The sequence below is a fragment of the Carcharhinus amblyrhynchos genome, chromosome 21 (genome assembly GCF_965287045.1).
Source record: "Carcharhinus amblyrhynchos chromosome 21, sCarAmb.v2.hapA, whole genome shotgun sequence".
Classification (NCBI taxonomy): domain Eukaryota; kingdom Metazoa; phylum Chordata; class Chondrichthyes; order Carcharhiniformes; family Carcharhinidae; genus Carcharhinus; species Carcharhinus amblyrhynchos.
In genome coordinates this window covers 23,889,223-23,912,342 of record NC_137344.1, presented here as the reverse complement: position 1 = coordinate 23,912,342, position 23,120 = coordinate 23,889,223, and the positions used below count along the sequence as shown (strand labels likewise).

General features: G+C 42.1%; 1 protein-coding gene across 2 annotated transcripts in view; it reads right to left on the bottom strand.

The window, feature by feature from the left end:
- Positions 1-23,120, bottom strand: part of abca5 (ATP-binding cassette, sub-family A (ABC1), member 5) — a 124,361-nt gene that overhangs the window by 84,461 nt on the left and 16,780 nt on the right. For both annotated transcript variants that reach the window (XM_080208831.1, XM_080208832.1), the window contains exons 4-6: positions 6,956-7,071; positions 4,288-4,514; positions 1,406-1,547 (exon numbers count right to left, since the gene is read on the bottom strand). In XM_080208831.1, the coding sequence (XP_080064957.1) occupies positions 1,406-1,547; positions 4,288-4,514; positions 6,956-7,071 (485 nt within the window). The remainder of the gene's footprint in view (positions 1-1,405; positions 1,548-4,287; positions 4,515-6,955; positions 7,072-23,120) is intronic.

Genomic DNA, 23,120 nt, shown 5'->3' with positions numbered 1-23,120 from the left:
AATCAAATCTCTTTGACACGTCTTTCAACCCTTCACTGCCCTTAGTCTGCCTGCTTCTCTGACATCCAGAATTGGATGCGCTACATTTTTTTTTCAGTTAAGCTTTGAGAAGACCAAAGTAACCAAGTTCAGCCTCATCGCAAATTCCATACCATGCCATTGGTTGAGAGTTTTAGTAACAAATATTTTGTTCGAGAAATTTAAAGAATGGAGGAAAAGGTATCAGTGCAAAGTGGTTTTGAAAAGTAGCTACAAGAAGCAGTAAAGTAGAAGGTAAAGGACTAGCCATCAAAACAAGGGGCAGAAGCACATGAAATAATTTTGAAAGAGTGAAAGGCGCAGACTGGTACAGTTAACTGCAATAAACTGCTCAGAGGAAGTTGGGTTAGACCACTGAGGGATTGGATAATGAGAATGAACCCCATGAAACTGTTCCAGTGAGTGTAAAGGAACCATTGGAGCTTGGCAAAGACAGGGGTGAGAGTGTGGAACCTTGTGTAACATTACTTAGGCCACAGAATTTTGAATCATCTAGAGTTTGTGTAGGGGACAGGAGGAAAGAAAAGGATCCACATGAAATCAAGACACACACAACATGTGAGGGCAAAAATGTGTAAGGTTATGGGGTAAATGTAGAGGAGTAGAACCAACTGGAGAGCTTTTTCAAAACGCTGACACAGGTACAGTGGCCAAAATGAGCTCCTGCTGAATGGTATGTGAAACGTTGAGTAACAGAATCAAAGACCAAACAAGATTCCTCTTCCCAGATTTGACAAGCAACACTTTAGTTAGGATGCACTCAATGGAAAAGAGTCAGGCAGTCAATTTTCAATTTTGGCAAATTAGGCAAGTTTAAATGGAATAAGACATTTGTGAAAACTAATACAGCGACATTTTCAGAACTGAAGGATGACATCAGAGGAAAAAAGCTTCCTTTTACATCCATTAAAAGTAGCATTTAACAAAGCAAATGAAAGCCTGGTGATTTTCCAGTTAATGGAAGGAATTAACAAGTAACCCATATACAGCATGCGATAACTATGAGCCCCTTACCCTGCAAGAATAGTTATATTACATCCAAATGTACAAAAACTTAAGATACCCAGTTGTATGCCTTTCTGGCAACAAATCCTTGTTACATTGAATTATTGTTTATCATAAAAGGAAAACAGATTTCTGTACTAAATATCTTGATTCAGTTTCATGAATCATACCTTCATTAATCTGATAGTGAAAGACAAAACGCTTCCAGAACATTGTGACACTTCAAAATTGTCTAACAAACACTTATCACATGATTATAGCATTGAAATTAAGGCTGTGCAGTGAACAAAATGCATGTATTTCAGCCCTGGCTTTATTTTTACATTTCTTCACTAACCAAAATATTTGGAGCATGACTTACTATAGAGATCCCAAACAAGAACAGCAATGGAAAGATGATCAATATGCTGCTTCTTGGAAACAGGGATGTCTGTGTGGCAATAACTGCCATCAGCAAAGATAGAACGAAGATTAAAACCATGTACAGTAAGCCCCAAGAAAGCCTGAAAATGAAAGGATTAAACCATAATTAACAACATTTGAACCAACAAACAATAAACACCTCTCACATTTCAAGAAATCTACCTAAATGGGTGCTATGTTCTCAAGGAAGCATTATTAACGACATTTTAAAACAAAAAGAGGACTTCCATTTGAGTTGTAGTACATTCCTATTTATAACAGAGTTTTTGTTGTCATTCAACCACAGTAACCCAAGTTTACCTGTTTATATTGTATGCACAAAGATAACCTCTTTAACAAGAAAAAGTGTGGTTAAATAATTGAGCCACATGAAAGATTTTTCCCAACATTGTGAGATGTATTTTCTTTCCAAAAACCTATCCTGAATTGTGTGTGTTCAGTCTAAAACAATCAACTTAGAAATATGCTTTTCTCAAACTACTTTTAAGTATTCAGTTGATGGCAAAGGTTTTCAGTGAATTTTGTTTTAGGTATTTTCATTTCTTCACTTCTGCTGAAAACAAGTTCAAACTTGCTCATGAAAGTAAAGAGACATATAATCATAGAATCCCTAATGCAGAAGGAGGTAATTTGTCCCATCAAATCTGCACCAACCATCCAGCAGAGCATTCCACCCAGGCCCCATCTCCACAACCCCACACATTTACCCCACCAATCTCCCTAACCTACATATCTCAGGACACTAAAAAGCAATTTAGCACGGCCAATGCACCTAACCTGTGCATCTTTTGACTGTGCGAAGAAACTGGAGCATACCCACAGACACAGAAGAATGTGCAAACTCCATACAGACAGTTACTCAAGGCTGGAATTGGACCTGGGTCCCTGGCGCTGTGAGACAGCACTGCTGATCATTGTGCCACTGTGCCGTCCAGTCATATTGAGCTACAGTGAATTCAATTATCACTGGCTTAGTTTTGGATTGCTGTAGCAAATGTTGGTGCACACATGGAACGTTGAATAGTTTTTTTCTTTGGTTCGGTGATTTTCAGTTGCATAAAAAATACTGTCAAGTGGAGCGATCTATAAGTTTCCTTCTCGTTGACTGGTAAGTACAGAAAGGCAAATTAATATGACTTTTTTTAGTAATTAGACTAACTAATTTTTGTAATATAGATGTTCCATCACAATCCTCAAAACTTCTAATTACCAAATTTACAAGAAACCATTGTCCAGTAGGGATTGACCATTATTTAAGTGCAAATATTACAGCAACTTTAGGGAAGGGCGTACAAGTGCTTAAACTTGGAATTCAAAAGTCGTTAGAGATGCGCTTTTTTGGTGTTGTTTTAGAAGAATGGTAATGCACATCTGCCTCACAATTGAAATGCACTGAATCTTATGAAAATGCTGTATTTGCACGGTAGATATGAACTAAATATGCAAAACTACAGAAAGTTAAGCCCTGTTCATTTGAGTCTAAGAACATAAAAAATAGGAGCAGGAGTAGGCCATCTAGCCCTTTGAGCCTGCCCCGCCATTCAATAAGATCATGGCTGATCTGTCGTGGCTCAGTTCCACTTTCCTGCCCTCTCCCCACAACCCTTAATCCCCTTGCCTATCAAAAACCTATCAACCCGCGTCTTAAATATATTTAGCGAGGCAGCCTCCACCACTTCAACGGGCAGAGAATTCCAGAGATTCACCACCCTTTGAGTGAAGAAGTTCCTCCTCAACTCCATTCTAAACCGCCCCCCCCGCCCTTTATCTTGAGGCTGTGCCCTCTAGTCCTACTGTCCTTTCTGAGCAGGAAGAGTCTCTCCACCTCTATCCTAGCCATCCCATTCATCATCTTATATGTCTCAATGAGATCTCCCCTCATTCTTCTAAACTCTAACGAGTACAAGCCTAGTTTATTCAGCCTCTCCTCATAGTTCAACCCCCTCAAGTCCGGTATCAGCCTAGTAAACCTCCTCTGCACTCCCTCCAAGGCCAAAATATCCTTGCGTAAGTGCGGCGACCAAAACTGCACACAGTACTCCAGCTGCGGCCTCACCAGTGCCCTGTACAGTTGCAGGGCACTGGTGCAGTTACAGTTACAGTCTACATATGCTTTTAACAAGGTGCTGTGTCTTAATTATTGTCAGACCACCTCCCAGGCACTGGAAATTAACCATTTCAAGTCGAGAGTCTCATTCATTCAGATTTTAATTGTTGCCTTTAAAAAGGTATAATCTAAAATCATTTTTCAGGTTTTAATTTTGTCTCTTTTCACTACCTCCTTGTACAATATTTCTTTATTCCTCTTTATTTTTCTTTACACTTGACTTGGTATTGAATTCTTCCGATCTAATTTAAACTTCTACCTTGTCTTTGTGTTGCCAACTTCACAATCTTCAATCTGACTGGTTAAGGACACACAGTTGTTTACTTGGGTCCCAGACCCCGAGGGCAGAATTATACGGCCTCATTCGAGCGAGACCGGAAATTCTTGCCCAAGGTCAATGGAGATTTCCATTGTGGGACCCTTGCCTGCTCTGATTCTGTGGCAGGCGAGGCGCTGGAGTTCTGGCACCGGTTTCCTTTGCCATGATGTCAACTGCTTGCACTTCCAGCAACTTGCCATGCAAAAATAACATGCTAAACATGCAATAACTTAAGAGCTACTTTCCACGACTACTTCCATTGCCCAGCATTTGTGGTTTCACTAGTGGTTTTAAAGTTACTCTAGACTACATTACCAAAAACAATCACGTAAAAGACCAATGTCTAAGTTTACATAACAACTGGTACACAAAGTAATGCAGTCTTTAGGCTCACCAGAAAGCAGAGTCATACAGTCCCATCACCTTCATCACATCTTTCACTTCCTTTTTCTCTGTTACAAGATTGATCAGCAGAAAATTGACAAAGGGCACAAAAGCAATAACAAAGTAGAGAGAAGTGACAAGATGTGAGAAGATGTCTGCGCCAACATGACTTGGTAACCCCATCATCTGCACGTGTACAGGCATGATATCCTTCCAGACAGAATAATTGGTTTGCGTCTGTAAATGAAAATGGGAGCTGTTAAAAGTATTATACATAATTATATAGAGGGGAAATTTACCACAAAATCTTTCACAAATTAATTGAGATAAACATTTAAATTGGCAAATTACAAATAAGTGTTTTATATATATTTTCTCCACTGAGCTCAGGAAAGTATATGATAAATTTATACAATGGTCAAAACTTGACTGTTCATTTAGTACCACTGCACCACTAATTTACAATGCTGAAGAACTGATTACATAACTTCTGAAAAACTGAAGCTGGAATTTTCCATCCATTCGTGCCCCCCTACCCCATCCCTGCAAACGAGGACAGAAATGTTGGTGCTCAGCCAAATCTCCGTTCACTGCAGCGGGACCAGAGAATCCTGCTGGTTTGAAAGGCTGGAAAATTCCAGCCTGAAAATTAATGTGTGAAATGCAATTTTTATTGCTTCACCTTTTTATTAATAAAAGGCAAAATAATGTTAATGTCCTCACTGACACAAAGTTGTGCTATATTTTCATTCTGATTTTAAAAATATTTTGGAACTGGGAATATAATTTACTATGCTGTGTGGTTAATATTGTACACTAGACCAAGATGCATGAGAACTATTTTTTAAAATGAAAAGTGGGTTTTATTCTGACAGCGTTTTTGAAATAAAATTGTGAATTCTCATGCAAGAATATTGGCAAAAATAAATAGTTCCAAAGAACTACGAGAAGACTTGTCTCTTATTCAGACAAAAGCTTTTCACCACTCAAAACCTGTAACTTCTAGCAGTAAAAGTTAACAGTTTAAATAAGAATAATTATCAATATGACTTGTGAAATCCTTGCTACCAAATTGATTGGTCTGAGCTAATTGCTCCCATTACAAAATATGTTTGTGACTGTAACAATGGGAAACTATTCTTCCTCATCCTTCTCAGCTTGTCTGCAGCCTTTGACATGGGTATCACGCCAACTCCCTCTCCATTATTATTGAATTGGGGGGGGATTGCACTCATCTTGTTCCAATTTTATTTATCCAGGCAATGTCAGAGAATTACTTGCAATGGCTTACCTTCCCACTCCTACTTCGTCACTACTAATATCTGTCAAAGATCTTTCCTTGGTCCCATCTAATTTCTCATATATATGATGGTTCTTAGTGATATCATCTGAAAGCGCTGTTAATTCCCAGCTCTTTGCTGACAGCATCCCCACCACATTACTAGACCATTCTAGTTTCTTAATTGTCACACTGCTTGTCCAACATCAAAGTGCTGTGTCAGCAGAAATGTCCCCCAGCTAAATATTGAGGAAAACAAAGCCACTGTCTTGAGCCCTGCCACGAATTCCAGCCTCCGACTGCTGATTCTATCCCTCTCCCTAGCAGCTGTCTGCTGCGCTACCAGACAATTTGCAACATTGGTGTCATATTTGACCCCAAATGGACTTCGACGCTCATATCCATGCTACCACTACGACCACCTTTATCCTTCTGTACGAAGGGCCAACTCTATAAATGTCTAGCAGCCCTACAAACCTGAGATATTTGTGATCTATTCTCTGTATCCTCCAAATTCTAGTCTGTGTACCCCTGGAAAATCATCTAAGAATTTCACATTGTTAACATTGCAAAAAGACCCCTTGATGTTTCTCAGGAGCATTACTGAACAACATCTGACATGGAGCCACACTGTAGATTCAAAATATTATGGCAGGTGATCAATTCTAGCCTACTGATTTTAATTGTTGCACCATTGTTAGCCATGCTTTCAGCTTCAAAAGTCCTGTAATTCCCTCGCTAAACCTTTCTGCTTATTTATCTCTTTCCTCCTTTATGATGTTCCATAAAACCTACTACTTTGATCAAGCTTTTGTTATCTATCTTAATATTTTGATTCTACAATGTGGCTCCATGTCAAATGTTGTTCAATAATGCTCCTGTGAAGCACCTCGGAGCCTTTTCACTATGTTAATCATGTGAAATTCTTAGATAATTTTCCAGTAGTGTACACAAATTTAAAAATTAAAAGCAAACAACAGGTATATTTCTGTTTCACTGATTTATTTTTAAAATACACTAATTTATGTTAAGGTTCCTTTTTAATACATCATAAACAAACCTTTTACAGTCTGTGATTTTTGTGTGATATTTATGGTCACGTGTATTATAGAATCAATGGATTGAGTTTCAAGCCAACAGACGATAGTACCCTCCATGAAATCTTCAGCACATTACTTAAAGCAGCAACCACTGCATATTTTATCCAAGTGTAATATAAGCATTTTATTTTCACTACTGTGAAAAATCAACATGGGACTAAGAATAGAACATTTCTCTCACTAAGATAAAAACAAATTCCCAAGACAATAGCTTCTTGAAGATCTATCAATGCCAGAATATTCTTCCTATGCACTACCTATGTAAAACATTTGACACAACTTATCTACTTTAGACTAACCTTGATGATGGCAATATCAATGTATTTTTGTATTGTTGCAAATCCTGACAATAGGTACATAGCACCAGGACAGTCTGTCAGTTGACTTAAGGAGGCAGAATCCAAACGACAACTTGCTGGGTAAAACATTCAAAGAAGATAATTTTAGGTAGCAAATTATCACAATAATATTTTCATTCATCAAAATGACATAAAGCATTTTTTTTCCAGCATCACTTTTTTAATGTGTGTACCACAGCTAGCAGTTTTCAATGAGTGCACATTTGATACACAAACATACAGACTAAACTTTAAATTAGAATTCATAAGTCATTAAAAGTAAAATAGAATTGAAGAATTTATAAATCAAAAGTTATTACTTAACACATTAAGATGTGTATTTTTAAGCAACCTTGTAAATAAGTTGGGAAATCTAAATGTTTAGATTAAATCAGTTAAACTAGATGACTGGAAATAAAAAGAACCGCAAGTAACAAACTCATGCACAACTTAATTAAGGACTACCAGTTTAAGAACATAAGAACATAAGAAATAGGAGCAGGAGTAGGCCATCTAGCCCTTCGAGCCTGCCCCACCATTCAATAAGATCATGGCTGATCTGTCGCTGCTCAGTTCCACTTTCCCGCCCTCTCCCCATAACCCTTAATCCCCTCTCTTATCAAAAACCCATCAACCCGCGTCTTAAAAATATATAGCGAGGCAGCCTCCACCACTTCAACGGGCAGAGAATTCCAGAGATTCACCACCCTTTGAGTGAAGAAGTTCCTCCTCAACTCCGTTCTAAACCGCCCCCCTTTTATCTTGAGGCTGTGCCCCCTAGTCCTACTGTCTTTTTTGAGCGGGAAGAGTCTTTCCACCTCTATCCTATCCATCCCATTCATCATCTTATACATCTCAATGAGATCTCCCCTCATTCTTCGAAACTCTAACGAGTACAAGCCCAGTTTATTCAGCCTCTCCTCATAGCTCAACCCCCTCAACTCCGGTATCAGCCTAGTAAACCTCCTCTGCACTCCCTCCAAGGCCAAAATATCTTTGCGCAGGTGCGGCGCCCAAAACTGCACACAGTACTCCAGCTGCGGCCTCACCAATGCCCTATACAGCTGCAGCAAGACCTCCCTACTTTTATATTCAATCCCCCTCGCTATGAAGGCCAGCATCCCATTCGCCTTCCTGACCACCTGCTGCACCTGCAAGCTGGGTTTTTGCGACTCATGCACAAGGACCCCGAGGTCCCTCTGCACCGTCGCCTGCTGCAGTTTTTCGCCCCGTAAGTAATAGTCCTTCCTACCATTCTTCCTACCAAAGTGGACCACCTCACACTTGCCAACATTAAATTCCATTTGCCATTTCCTGGCCCATTCGCCCAGCCTATCTAGATCCTTCTGCAGACTCTCCACACCCTCCACACAATTTGCCGTTCCCCCAATCTTGGTGTCATCAGCAAATTTCGACACCCTACACTCGGTTCCCTCCTCCAGATCATCTATATAAATGGTAAAAAGCTGAGGCGACAGCACCGACCCCTGGGGCACTCCACTAGTCACCATCCGCCAATCCGAATAGCACCCGTTGACCCCCACTCTCTGCCTCCTATTTGACAACCAATCCTCTATCCACGCTAACACCCTACCCCCAACTCCATGTCCCTTGACCTTCTGCAATAACCTCTTGTGAGGTACTTTGTCAAACACCTTCTGAAAATCTAGAAAGACCACATCCACCGGCTCTCCTCTATCCACCGCCCTAGACACATCCTCATAGAACTCCAGTAAATTTGTCAGACACGACTTCCCTTTAATGAAACCGTGCTGCGTCTGCTCTATCAAGCAATTCCCTTCAAGATGCCTCGCAATTTCCTCCTTAATGACAGATTCTAACATTTTACCTACCACAGACGTTAAACTAACTGGCCTATAATTCCCCGTCTTTTGCCTGGCACCCTTCTTAAACAACGGCGTAACATTAGCCGTTTTCCAATCATCCGGCACTTCCCCGGAATCCAGCGACATCTGGAAAATAACCACCAAGGCATCCACTATCACCTCCGCCATTTCTTTCAGAACCCTCGGATGCATTCCATCCAGTCCTGGGGACTTGTCCACAATCAGCCCCCTCCAGTCTGTCGAGCACCGCCTCTCTAGTAACAGTAATGTCATTAAGACCCTCCAGTCCTACCACCTTCAATTAACTCAATATATCTTAATTAATTGTAGTCAATATAAGACACCAGTATCATAAAAAACACACTTTGAGAGCCTGTGTCTTTAACTGCATTCCTCCACAAGTGAAATGTGCCATATTGCTTTGAACCAAAGTAAGGTTATGTTTTAAGGCTTTACTATAAGACAAATGTTGGATAAAACCCACTGTTAAATTTTAGTCGGGGTCAGGGGTAAAATTCATGGGTCCTGGTGCTTTTCCTGTTCTTGGTCCCTTTTCCTACCCATCTCCCCATTTAACCTTCTCCCTCATCGCCTTCTGGTGCTAGAATTGGAAACCAGCGTCACAGTGGGGCTGTGTTTATATAGGATCAGCAAAACCTCTTGGCTTTTGTACTCTGTCCACAAAACCCACCTAATGCTTAGGTTTCAGTCGAATACACTTTATAAACACTGCTTTGTCAGACAATTACACACAATTTGGTCATTCATATTATGCAACGAGCTCCACTTCTTTGAACTTGGCCCTTTGCAATATCCAGACAGCAATGGCCAATACACCAGTACCCCAAGCACTGTAAACAACAGCCCAAGTACGAATGTGAAGATCTTGAACTGACAGTGACATATTCTACTGATGCATGACTCTTGGTCTCAGTTCAAAGTATAAAAAAAGGCAAAACCTTCCAGCAAATTAGCACCAAACAATTTACCTGCGACAATGTGTTATTTCTATCCACACAATTGGGCTTTGTTAACAGAAAGATTTTTCCTTTGCATTGAGTAGTAAATATTTTTTCATTTTAAATTGAAACTAACCACATTTACAAATGCCCAGCATGGAATATAGAACATGGAACAGCAGATGTTGGAAATCTAAAATGTAAACGGAAAATGCTAGAAATACTCAGCAGGCCAGGCGACATATGTGGAGAGAGAAACAGTCAACGCTGCTGGTTGCACAGTCTGCAATAGTTCTGTTTCTCTCTGCACAGATGCGAGCAGGCATGCTGGGCATTTCCAACAGGTCCCATTTCTACTGAAGCAAAAAATATCCTCTTTTGTCAGCCATCCAAAAAGCAATTAGAGCTCTTGAGAGTTCTCAGCAAGGAGTCCTGTTGACACTGCCAGAGATCTCGGTCAACAAAGTATTAGAGATGAATTTCAAAACATAGGTTATGGCAAGAAGAAAACATAAATAGTATTACCAAATCAATAAATCAGTACTATTTTAAAAAAGGATAATTAATAAAAATGACCATTAAGCGTCAAACAGTTTTATGGAGAAATTCAGAGAGCTTGGGTGCCATCTATCACTTGGTTTTAGAGCTGGGTGTATCTAACCACATTTAGCCTACTGGTTTACTGGGGCTTTGTATTCACTGCGAACATTACAGCACAAGATTTACTTTGTAACCTTGTGATATTCTTAAAATGTAAACATTTGTATCGATAAGTGGAAGTGAAAAAGTATTGTATTATAGTCAAACTTTTGAGGGGCGATTCTGCTGGATCTGCACAATGGGTTGGGAGGCATAACTAAAGGATGTTTAGTGTGCTCCCCACTGGGCACCATAGCTTCTGCACATCTCCAGCCGTTGCATTTTCAGTGACGTAGGTCTGCACCGGAAATCAGCGCAGAGCTGATGAAGATATTTAAATCCCGATTTAAATCTGATTAGCGGGCCCAAGACTGAATCTCTGAGCCTGCTAAGCCCTTCCCCACCAGGAGGCATTCACTCCAGTGGGGATAACAACAACTCCCCACTAACGGGGAGCTGGCAGTCTGATCCTGCTGGAGTGGAGAGAGGCCATGGTGACCCCCGGGAGTCTGGAGTAAAGAGGGGGTGCGCTTCTGTATATTGCCAGATTGGCAATTGTCCCTTGGGCAGTGCCAGGGGGCCAAGTGGCAATGCCCAGAGTGTACTTTGGCACTGCCCACTGGACAGTGCCAAGGAGTAGGTGAGGGGGTTCCTGCTGTCCTTGAGATCAGTGACACAGAGAGGGTGGTCAGTGATCCAGGGTAGTGGTAATGGTGGGGCGGGGGGGGGGGGGGGGGGGTGCAGGGGTGGGCGCAGGCTGTCATCGCAGGGCTGGCCAGTTGGGAGACCTGCACTGTAGGTCATAGTGCAGTGGCCCGCTCAGCGCTATGCTGCTGCCCTCTGCAGAGGAAATAGGCCCAGCCCCCAGATTTTTATCGTACTTCATGTTAGGGCTTACTGTGACTACCAGAGTGTGGGAGAATCATTTTGAAAATCCCTCTAAAAAATGCAGGATTTATTCCAGTTATTCCCAAATTCGGAAAAGGGCATTTGTGTATGTATCCCCGCATCAAACAGTGCGTGAGCATGTGTCTTGACTAACTCCCAGTCTCAGGATTCTTTACACATGCATGGACAATGTTTAGACCTTGTTAAAAGAGCATGTACAGAATCACAACAAGATTTCTTTTAAGGAATTAGTAGCATTTACTCATAAGCAGGTCCTGACTAAGCTCAGGGAGGCAGATAAAGCCTTCAACCTCATCACATAAGTAGCCTCATTTTGCATTCAGCATAATAATAGCATCAAAATCAAGTCAGAGAAGTTACAGCAACAGCAGGTGCAGTAAGATGTTTTACATAACCAGTGAATAGCCTCCACAGTTTTCCTGCAACCACAGGCATTTAAAGTTCTGATGAAGGGTCATCTGGACTCAAAACACTGGCTCTTTTCTCTCTCCACAGATGCTGTCAGTCCTGCTGAGATTTTCCAGCATTTTCTGTTTTGTTTCAGATTCCAGCATCCTCAAAATTTTGCCTTTATATTTGCATTAAAAGTTATGATGGCTGGCACAGCATAAACTGGAGTTATCTGAGGGCACATTGCTACTTGGACACAAGAAAATATGCAAGTAAAGTAGAAGTTAAATGAATGCAGAACATTCGAAGAGGAATTAGTAATTCTGTGCAGGGAAGCTGACCATGACTCCTGACAGGAAAAAATTAAGCAACTCAGCATAATATTGGGAAAGCAGCAAGCTGTGGCAGCTGCTATTAACTATGAGTGGTTATAGTGCTGAGACCCAAGCTTGGGATGGACTGATAGAACAGTACCACAATGAAGCACTCCTAGAAGTCCTTACCACTATGACAGCATAGACCCCATTGATTAGAGAGGGAGTGAGGAGAATTACAATTACAACAGAAATGCATGCTTTCTTCATTATTCAGAATTAAAAGCCCTCATTGGTCAATTGGGCCTTAATAATTCAAGTGACTGCCCACATCAAACCAAGCAAGTATTAGTTTCCTGAAGAAATGTTACTTACTTTAAGTTATCGAAAGAATTTTTTTTTTCAGCCTGTGCCTTGTCGATTAAAAGTAATTTACCTCTCTCTTTGTTGAGTATTGGAATGCACTGCGAAGAATGAATGAGTATAGGGAATGCTTGGAATAAATCAGTTGGACTTATCTGCACTGTTAGATGACTGTAAACAGTAGCTGGGGGAGAAGCCCTTAGCCTATACTGAGCAGCTGTATGTGATTTATAAGCTGATCCAGAGATCACCAAAAGAACATTCCTGTGTCATGTTGGATAAGGAAACGTTTGGAGATATTTATTTAAGAGGTCTGGCATCTTCCATAGGAAAATGTTAGGATGTACTCTTAATAAAATGTGATTAGGGGGAGATTTTGAACATGCATCGGATGCCTTTCATTTCAGAAAGGACTGGAAACAACCTGAGAAGGACAGCCAGCGAGAAAGTGTCCAATATCTACGAACAATTATTGCCTCATTAATGCCACATGGAATTTTGCCGACAGAAGCCTTTATGACAAACTTCCCTATATGGCCCCTGAGAAAGCTTCCTGCCAACTGACTATTAATTACAGGGTCCGTAACAAGGTAAAATTTAAACAGAGTCCCAGTGTCAGTCAGACCCCTTCCTTATTGTCAGCTGTTCTACCCATACCACTATCTTTTCCACACTTGACATAGCCATTGGATTTTGGAGTGTTCCAGTAGCAAAAGAAGGCTAGTATATATTCTCTTTTACATTTGAAGGTCAAGGATACACTTGGACTTTTTGTCAAAGCCAAAAGAGAAAATGCTGGAAAATCTCAGCAGGTCTGGTGGCATCTGGCCAAAAGAAAAAACGCTGGAAAATCTTTGACAAAGGGTCATCTAGACTCGAAATGTCAGCTCTGTTCTCTTCTTACAGATGCCGCCAGACCTGCTGAGATTTTCCAGCGTTTTCTCTTTTGGTTTCAGATTTCAACATCTGTAGTAATTTTTTTCTACGCTTGAACTTGCCTCTTGCAAGGGTTTCATAACTCTCGTTCTATATTCCATCAACATGTGGAACTAGTGATTAAAGCTCCTCAGCAGCACGTTGATTGGCTACCTCAACAGTGGAAGAACACATCAGCCTCTTAAGCAAAATGTTGGTCTTACTAAAGAGGGGAGGACTAAAAGTATCTGAAAAAGGCTCATTTGGTACAGCAGGAAGTTACATTTTTAGGTGTTGAGATTTCAGCCTCGAGGCTCAGACCTGATGAGCAGAAAGTAGCCATTGTACAGGTGCTTCCCCTCCTGGTATCTAAGACAGCATTATGATCCTTTTTAGGTTTGGGCAATTTCACAGATATGGGTAAATCTTTGTATGAATAGTTAAAACAAGGACAGAGAGAGAGCATCCAAACTGCCTGTAAAGAAGAATAGACACAAGCGGTGGAAAACCTGGAAAAAAATATTATGCAGGCTCCAGCATTGATGTCACTGAACCTGGAACTATCGTTCCACTTAAAAGGCAGGTGTTAGGAAATCCATTGATCTGTGTGATCATGTGTCCTTGTGGGGATTGTAACATTAAATGGTATAGCAATTATTCCTATCTAGTAACAAGGGTGGGACCCTCTAATAAGCCACCCAAATCAGTTCAATGGTCAGTGAAGAGGAGTTCAAGGGTCAGTCAGTATTTTGCCAGTCAGGAACAGGTGAAGAAGGTGACGAGCTCTATGTAGCTCAAGTGCTGCTGTTAGCTTTGGGGGTCATTAGCTAACTCTGTGCAACTTTAACCTGGTGTTGTGAAACTTCTTACTGTGCTTACCTCAGTCCAACACCGGCATCTCCATGTCACAACTGGGGCACACACAGAGCCCCATCATCCATTTACTCATTCCGTGTTGCAGAAAGAGTTCAGCTCAGAAGAAGCCATTAATAGCTTAGTGCAGCCAAAAGTTGAGGGGCTCAAGAAATTCTATGTGAACGGGGGTATTTCGAAGCAGGGAAAAGAGGCTTCAGGCAGCAAAGGTGTTGTGGTAAGCAGTCACCGGGTAGTCCGGGCTCAGGAAAAGAGCTGAACAGCAAACAACTGAAGGGAGCAGTGATTAAAGCTGTCTAAATCGCAGTGGTTTTGAGGGAGTTGCGAAGCTAAATGTTCGAAGGTACAGAATTGGAATCCCTTGTGAAGAGTTTTAAGGAGATTGTATAATTCACACTGAACACTGATGTCTTTGTGGATTCCTGAGAAATCTATGGACTCTATCTTGGTTGCATTTGTTATTTATTCTGCAAGGTGCTGTGTTTAACCATAATTTGTCTGTCAATTCATGTGTTAATTCTGAATTAATGTTAATTCTGAATGTTAAAGGTAAATATGAATTATGGCTCCCCCCAACCCTGGGATCTGGCCAAGGATTCTAACAGTCAGCTTCACTGCATCAAGTCTAACAGCTGTTTAAGCTATGGGAAAATTCCCCAAGACTGACTGCATTCACCTCATGGCTCCTGCAGGGGGCAGAGAATACCTGCTCAGCTGGTGAACAACATCTCCTACGTCCCTTTTGGACAGTTAGTCATTTTACTTATAAAACAGGCACGCAGAAGCTTATGCCTCACTCCCCGCACACATCGCTTAATCTCTTGATAAGGCCTGGAGAGGGAGAAAATTAAGAAATGGCCACTTGAGCTGCTACAGCATGATTTAGATGTTACTCCCAGATAAACAATACTCCTAACTCCGATGTTACTTATGAGGGGAAACCTCCTCAGTGTCCACCACCATCTTCAGAAATTGAACTGAGTCTGACAAAACAGATTCCCAGCTCAGAAGGCCAAGATATTCATGTTGATAGACCACTGTACCATTTTGATGGAGCACCAAAAACAAAATGGGCAGCAGTGGATGTGACAAATCTTGATCAGCCTATGGGATTTCAAATTCCCATCTACACGTCACAACAAGATAAACTAACTGTGGTTATCCTTGCTGGCCAATATACTTCATCAGATCTTAGGAAAATCTGGTCTCACAGCAGATGTACTTGTAATCAGTGCTACTATCATCACAAACAGGGCCTGGGAGAGGGGCGGCACACCATAGCCCAGGCTCGGTATCTCAAATAATTTCTCGTCATACATGTTGAGCAGCCAGAACTGCAGACCTGAAAGACTGGCTTTAAAAAAAATGGATCTGTCAGGTTATTCCAATAATGTTCAAATCAGTCTGTTAGTGTCAGGTCAGCTTCACTACTTGTCGCTGCTTCTGACCATTGGGCAGCTCCAATTCAGATTTCTTTTTAAAGTCTGCCCAAAAACAATAAATGTGCCTGAAGGTGAGGAGTAACAGCCGCAACTGAGAGTGTTGCTGCTTAATAATGACAAGTAGAATAATCCCTGTAATTTTAGAACCAAAAGGCTGGAGGGAGTGTTGTATGGGGGGGACGGGAGAGATTAGTTACTGATTGAATTGTTTTTTCTAAACGTAGTGATTTCTTTGTAGCCACTTTCCTAACATCAATTGTTCTGTGGTTAATTTATCCGTAGAGAACCAGCATTGGGCCTCCAAATTCGCAACTGTTACAGTCACTCTGCTTACTGTATGCAGATGCAATGAAAGAAAGACAAAACCTACATTTATACAGCACCTTCCATGATGTCCCAAATCACTTTACAGCCAATTAAGTAAATTTGAATTGTAGTCACTCGTATAATGCAGTCAATGTTATCAAATAGCTCAGCAGACTGGAGGAACCAAATGACCTACTCCTGTTCCTAATATGTCATTCTGGGATGGATAATTGATCCAACAATTATCTTGTGAACAGAGGGTGGAATCATATCTAGAGTTTTGTTTATTTTGTTGCTAATGAAAGTTTAGTGTGAGATGGATTAGTGGGGTGAGATTGGTAGGGCACGAGTGCCTAATAGGCTCAGTGTGAATCAATAACCTGTTTTACACACTGTGCATGATTCTCAATAAATGCTTTCCATTGACTTCAGTCTTGTCCTTTTGTTAACTTATCCTTTATCCCACGCTGTCTTGATGCTTTTTAATGAGCTTTTTGAGATATTGAAATATTGTGAGATTGTGTTGTATAGCAAATATTGAAAAAATATTGTAGTTCTTAAATAAACTTTGTTTGATAAAAACTTCCTCGTGGGTCACTTGAATTTTACCTGGAATGAAACACCTTATGCTCACCCTTGCCAAATTCAAATGAAAGAACTTATGGTCTAGGCTATGTTCATAAAACACCGTGGAGTTTCTAGCCTGGGTCTTAACAAGAGCAACTCAATTTAATCCCTTCCCTAGATGGTGTTAGCAACAGTTGTTTGGCAGGATCCAACTGAACAGGGTGAATCCTTCAGAATATTACCTTCTTCAACAATAACTTGTATTTATATAAATTTATAGCTTTTGCACAGCTTTTAATGTAGAAAGCAGAGTCAAGTAAAAACTGATATTGATGTGAGGGACTAAGATGTCACACTGTATATTTTTTAATAAAATATTCACATGGCTATATTTAAAATAAAAAAAGCTGATCAAAATTGTTGAAACTGCAACTGTCAACCCAGAACAAAAGCCACTTTGCAACTTCAGAAATCTTATACCTTGTCACCTCTGAGAAGCTACTCACCTGGAGGTTGCACAGCCCAATTGCAAAGAGAGCTGCATCTATATAAGTCATCAGCTGCCTTTTGTATTTGAAAATCCAAGCTGTCTAATAAAACAATTGCCTCTCAGACATTCCTTTTAGCCCATAATGGCTAAGACACTATCAGCCAGGAACACAAAGCCAATTCCCAAGCACTGGATAAACACTTTTTATTGTCATCATGGAGAGGTAAAAATCGCATGACTCAGACCTCTGGTTTGTTGAGCAAGGAGAAACATCAAAAATATGCGTAGGAGTAGGTCATTTGGCCCTCAAAGCCTGCTTCTCCATTCAATGTGATCATGATTAATTCTCTATAAAAATGCCATTTTCCCGTGCTCTCACCATTACCCCGCGACATCTTCAGAATCTAGAGATCTATCTATAGCCTTCTTAAATATATTCAGTGACTTGACCTTCAAAGCCTTCTATGGTAGAGAATGCCACAGATTCACCACCCTGAGTGAATAAGTTCCTCCTCATCTCAGTCCAAATTGCCTACCCCAAATCCTGAGCCTATGACTCAGGCTCCCAGCTAGGGGAAACATCATCCCTGCATTCAGTCTGTCCAGATGTGTCAGGATTTTATACATTTCAATAAGATCCCCTCTTATTCACTTAAGTTCCAGTGAATACAGGCCTAGTTGACCCAATCCTGCTATTATCGGACAACAAATTTTATGAAATTGGGCACACAAAATGGAAGCAAACTAAAGCTATCCTCAGAGCCCTCCATTAAAATCACAAAGTAACAGACACTGACCAGTAGGCAAGAGCATGCTTTTAGAATGCAAATGAGGGCTAGCACATAAGGGAAATTGGACAGGATGGCACCTACAGGAACTAAATTAAAGAACACATCCCCACCCCATCAAAATCAGCATTTCTAAACTAGTCAAACAACCCATGGAGATACCTAAAATTAACACATGTAAGGAAGCGTCCTTGGCCCCTCAAAACTCTTAAGATCAATAACACACCTATGGTTCAAACCCCAGAGATTCTAGACCATTGATAACCAACCAGACAAAAACAATTAACAACACACTTAAAACAATTGCTCCAACACTCGAAAACATCGAACAGGATGGCTGAAGTCAAATACTGTAAATAAAGGATTAGCATTTGAAACGCAAAGTTCAGGTATAACTGTAGCCCCTTGTGGGGGAGTCTTTAGAGCACTTTTGGGACAGTCCGACTGTATGTCCTGACTGTGCTTCTCTGTCGACGTAAAGAAAATAAAGCTGTGCCGTTATTGAACTTCACCGAGTCTGCAGTGGTCGTTTCACCCTCTCACGCTAACGACTGGGGGCTCGTCCGGGATTGTGACCGTCGCTGGAATGCCGTCTCCTGTCACTGGGTGAGTATCTTTACTCATTTCATCAAACCCATGGAATATTAGTGTCCCAGTGTCAGAATGGTGTTTCATGGCTGCCGCAATCTGAACTTGTGAACAGGGTCCGTTCAGCAGCTGCACAGCGGTAGCATGGGTTTAAGTTTCTTTTTGGGCGGGCGGCTGGGATCGCGAACTGTGATTCATTGTGTTATTTTTACATTCCGCTGACCCCCGAACAGCCTGACCACAGACTGACTGCCCACTGGGGCACCCGACAGAACAGGTGTTACAGAGTAGGGATATTACTCTGGGATTTAAGGTTCAGGGACAGCACCCTGGGATTTAAGGTTAAGGAGGACGTCCAAGGTTTCGGGCCACTGGGATCGGACTCACGGAGTTCGGTACATGTCCGGGCACTGCAAGTCGGTGAGGACCTCTGCAGGCGCAAAAGATTGGGCCACTGGGGGCAAAATTCACGAGGAATTTGCTACATGTCCGGGCGCTACTAAGTCTGGAGCCTCTGTGAGTGCCTCGACCACTACAAGCAGGAGACCTCTGGTAGCGTGAAAAAATGACTACACATCGGGGGATTCCGACCCGCGGTCGACTACACGCCAGTCTGCACCCAGGTCCGGGTGACTCCCTGGGAGATAGGGAAACGGCTGCCTTCTGAGAGTCGATTTAGCGATAGGATTTTGGGTCGGAGCTAGTGGCCCCGGTCACTGTAGTCGGTAGTCTCTCCGTATGCTGCGGCCCCTGCGGAGAGGCAGTACAGAGCTCACCTGCCTCAGAGCGGCAATCTCCCCCCTACACGCAGATCGGGCTCTGTGGGTTGTCACTGAAGGTACAAACGTACTAACAGTGGGAACACAAGACCATAATCCAATCAGATAAACACACAAGTATTAGAAAGCATTAGAGCCAGGGTTGGTACACTACTGGCCCTAGTAAAGAAAACTAACATAGATAGCAACAGTACCACCTTTGAATGGGGACCAGAAGGGTCTCTCATCTGCTATCTAGCAGACAAAATAAGAATCTAGCTAAAAACCTAATGAAGGTAACGTGGAATGCATGTTGGAAGCTTTCATGTGTGTCTGTGTGTGTGTGTTTGGTAAAGTGGTTGTATCAGTGTTTTTGTTTGTTGTTTTATTAATGTTTTAATGTTCTTTCCCTAATTGTGATTTTACAACAGGGGGATTTGACACAAAGCTTAAATAAAATTTGGAAATTGGATTGGATTAAATTGAAATAGATTCTTGGAATTTCTTAGCCTTTTGAGTATAATCAATGGCCATGATTGGGCTTAAAAGGTATAGAATTTAAATAATATACAAATATCTGGGATTCAGGGATACTGGGTCCCCAAGGAAAAACAAGACTGCAGCCTCGTAAGAATCCCTCCCCTACACACACGCGGGCCAGTCCACACTCCCCACAAACAATACCCCATAAAGCCCGATGCACCTCAAGCCACTGAGGAAATTGCTCAGGCTTTGGTTGCCCAGGGTATCTTAAGACCCAGTGTCCACACCAACTTCCCCATGTGGCCAGTTCATAAGCCAGTCGGTACTTCGATAAGAAGCAATACACAGCTCCGAAGTTGAACCTTCAACCTAGTATTCTCCAACACCCCGTCTGAGCCTGAATTAAGAGGGCAGGCTCCCCACGTGGCGGCCAGTCTTAAGTGAGTGAAGGACTAATACAGATTTGACCAGTAAATTGGGCCATAAACCCTGTGCCTGTAACACAAGGTGGACAAACTGGTAGTTAGAACTAGAACAGTCTAGGAAATTTTGGTAAAATCTGTGGGAGGGAATTTAGTGAAAACCGGACCCCTACTCTGATCCTTTACGTATCTCAAGTGACGAATCCTAAAAGGAAATAATTATGGCCTGTCATGCCAAATGGGAGGAAGTTCTCCGTTGATATTTGAATCATAAGTGGCTCAGATAGGTACGGTGGGGTGATGCCCCGAAACTGGACCTGGGATCTGAGGGAGAGAATTGTTGGATTCGTGCCCAAAACGAAGTGGGTAAAAGGGCTTACAAGCTTAGGAAAATGATTGCAATTGCCAGTTGTCTGGAACAGCTCATTGGTAGAGAAACAGAGAGAAAGAAAATGTTTATTGAAACTGAGTCAAGTTATTGTGAATAGTAGTTTAGAAGAATTACAGAGTGAGAAGTCAGAGAAAATGAAATTAAAGAGAAATTATGACCGAGTTAGTTGAGAAGTTAAGAGAAGGAAATAAGTAATTTTGTGGGAAAGTAGATAAGTAGGAACAAAACAATGAGGTAAATATATTGTCTATGAGTCAGTTTAAAGTATATTGAGTTAGTGAAAAGAATCCAAGTTCTGATTACCCTAAGTTCCAGCAGGAGATTAATCAAATAAAATCTGAAGTTGACAATGCAGATAAGGATGGTGTCTGTGATCAGTTTGGGACAGTTGAGTCTGAGGGAGATAGTGTTTATGGATTGGGTTGTGGCATTGACTGGGGATCCCCCCACTTCTTTTTCCGGAGGCACCTGATCCCACAGTAAATTTAGAATTTTCCCCTGGTTTGATGGATTCTGTGACTAGTAGTTGCAAGGGAGGCATGGAATTACCAGGAGATGTTGTTGATTGGGAGGGAATGAATGTTTTAAAGAACCTTAGCACTGTATATAATCACGCCCAAGTGATCTTTTGTTTTTTAAAAGGAGGAAGTTTGCAGGGTGTGTTACAGAATTTTGAGAGAAAGAGACTAGTCTCTCAACATATTAGGAAAATATTACCAAATTAATTGGCAAGATAGAAGATTGATTAGAGAAAATTTAAGGTTGAGCTGATAATTTGGATAGTTTTTGTATTTCAGTGTATTTGTGTGGTCTGGCTGCTTGTCGAATGTAGGTGATTGTTGTTGCATTGAGGTAAGAGCAGAGTTGTTAAAGGTCTGTTTGTTTTTGAGTACACAATGCTTTACATTTTGATTTAACTTCAAAGGGGTGACCCATGACTACAGGATGGCCTGGAAAAGACGCGGGTTTATCACCACAGGGGGGGCTGCATAAAAAATGAAAATATAATTCAAGACCTGGTAGCTGCAGCCAGGCTGCCCTCAGAAGCAGCCGTAATTAAGGTAAAAGCCCACCAGAGAGTAAAGACAGAACAGAAGGGGAACCAGCTAGTAGACAGTACAGCCAAGGCTGCAGCTGGGGAAGTCCTCCTGCACATAGCCGCTACCAAAACAGCACCCTTGGAGGAAGTGGATATTTATAAGCTGCAGGGTAATGCAAGTCCAGATGAGGTGACACAGTAGGAACAGGCAGGGGCGTCCAGGGACAAAGATGGAGTATGGCGCAGAGGGCACCCACCCCCATATACCTCTGCCAATCATTGATACAGAAAACCGCAGCCCCGGGCAGAACCCCGATATATTCCCAACCCCAGGTACAGGGAACAAGATAGAACCAACCCCAGATATGCACCCCCACAAGTACAGTGTTACACCTGCGGGCAACCCAACCATTTTGCCCGGAACTGTAGGGTACCACCCGACTACCCTACATGACTAACTCAGCAATTCCCTGACGATGGACCCCAACCCATGCCTCTCGAAGGGCCGGCCCAACAAGCAGCTACAACCCCCACCCGCTACCCCCAGAACCAGCACATGAACCCACAGTTCCCGCCCCAATTTACAGAGCTTCAGGAATAAAACCAAGGCCCAGGAGGCGCTGACGAAAAGGATGGGGCACCCCGCAAATCTTACCTCCTGTGGCGCCCCGGTACCGGGACTCCCAGAACCGTTTGACCCGGCGCTCACTACCAGCGATGGTACCTGGCAGTCAAAGCCTGCCCACGTAGGTTCCCTTCACTAAGGAAGAATCAGGACATCACAGTCTAGTTTGTAAATAGCTTTATCTGTCCACTCCACGCATCACCCAATTGAATAAACTTGTCAAACCGTTACTTGTGTTTGTCCTTTGTCAATCTTGCAAATAAGGGCACTGGGGTAAAACACTGGAGTAAGCAAACTGGTCCAAAGTATCAGAGATTTTGAAAATTACAACAGTGGCACACACAGCAGCCCCCACACCACCGCCCCCCCCCCCAACCTCCGGGATGAAATGAGAAGATACGTGCAACTGTTAGACCATCAACTCAGAGAGCTACACCACGCAGCCAGAGACCAACAGGCTATAAAAGACCAGATTAGGAAACATGACATTTGCCATACCCCCACACTTCCCCAGGTAGGGGACAAGGTTTTGATCCGAGTTGCCCCCGATCAAACAGGGTTCGCACCGAAATGGGTAGGACTCCATGAAATTATCCTCACCAGCGACACATGTGCCTGTGTTGACATCAAAGGGAAAGGCTGCTGGAAACACTGGTCACAGCTGAAGGCATACCACCATCCCCCCCCCCCCCCCCCCGGGGGGGGGGGGGGGGGGGGGAGTGGAGGAGGAGGAGGAGAGAAGAAGAAGAAGAGAGATAGAGAGAGAGAGAAAGAGAGGAAACAGGACAGACTGACTGTAAAGACAAGAGTAGTCCGTTGACATAAACGGGCCACAAATCGACCCATAACTAACTGCCTCTATCCACACAGCAGAGATCGAATTAACAACCTTCATCTCTAGGTCGGAGGAGAGCCACACATCAGCCATGGCTCTACTATGTGTATATATGTATATAGATGTAGAGGCATGCCTAAGTAGATTAGTTTATAGAGATTAGTTGATATTAAGATTCTAATA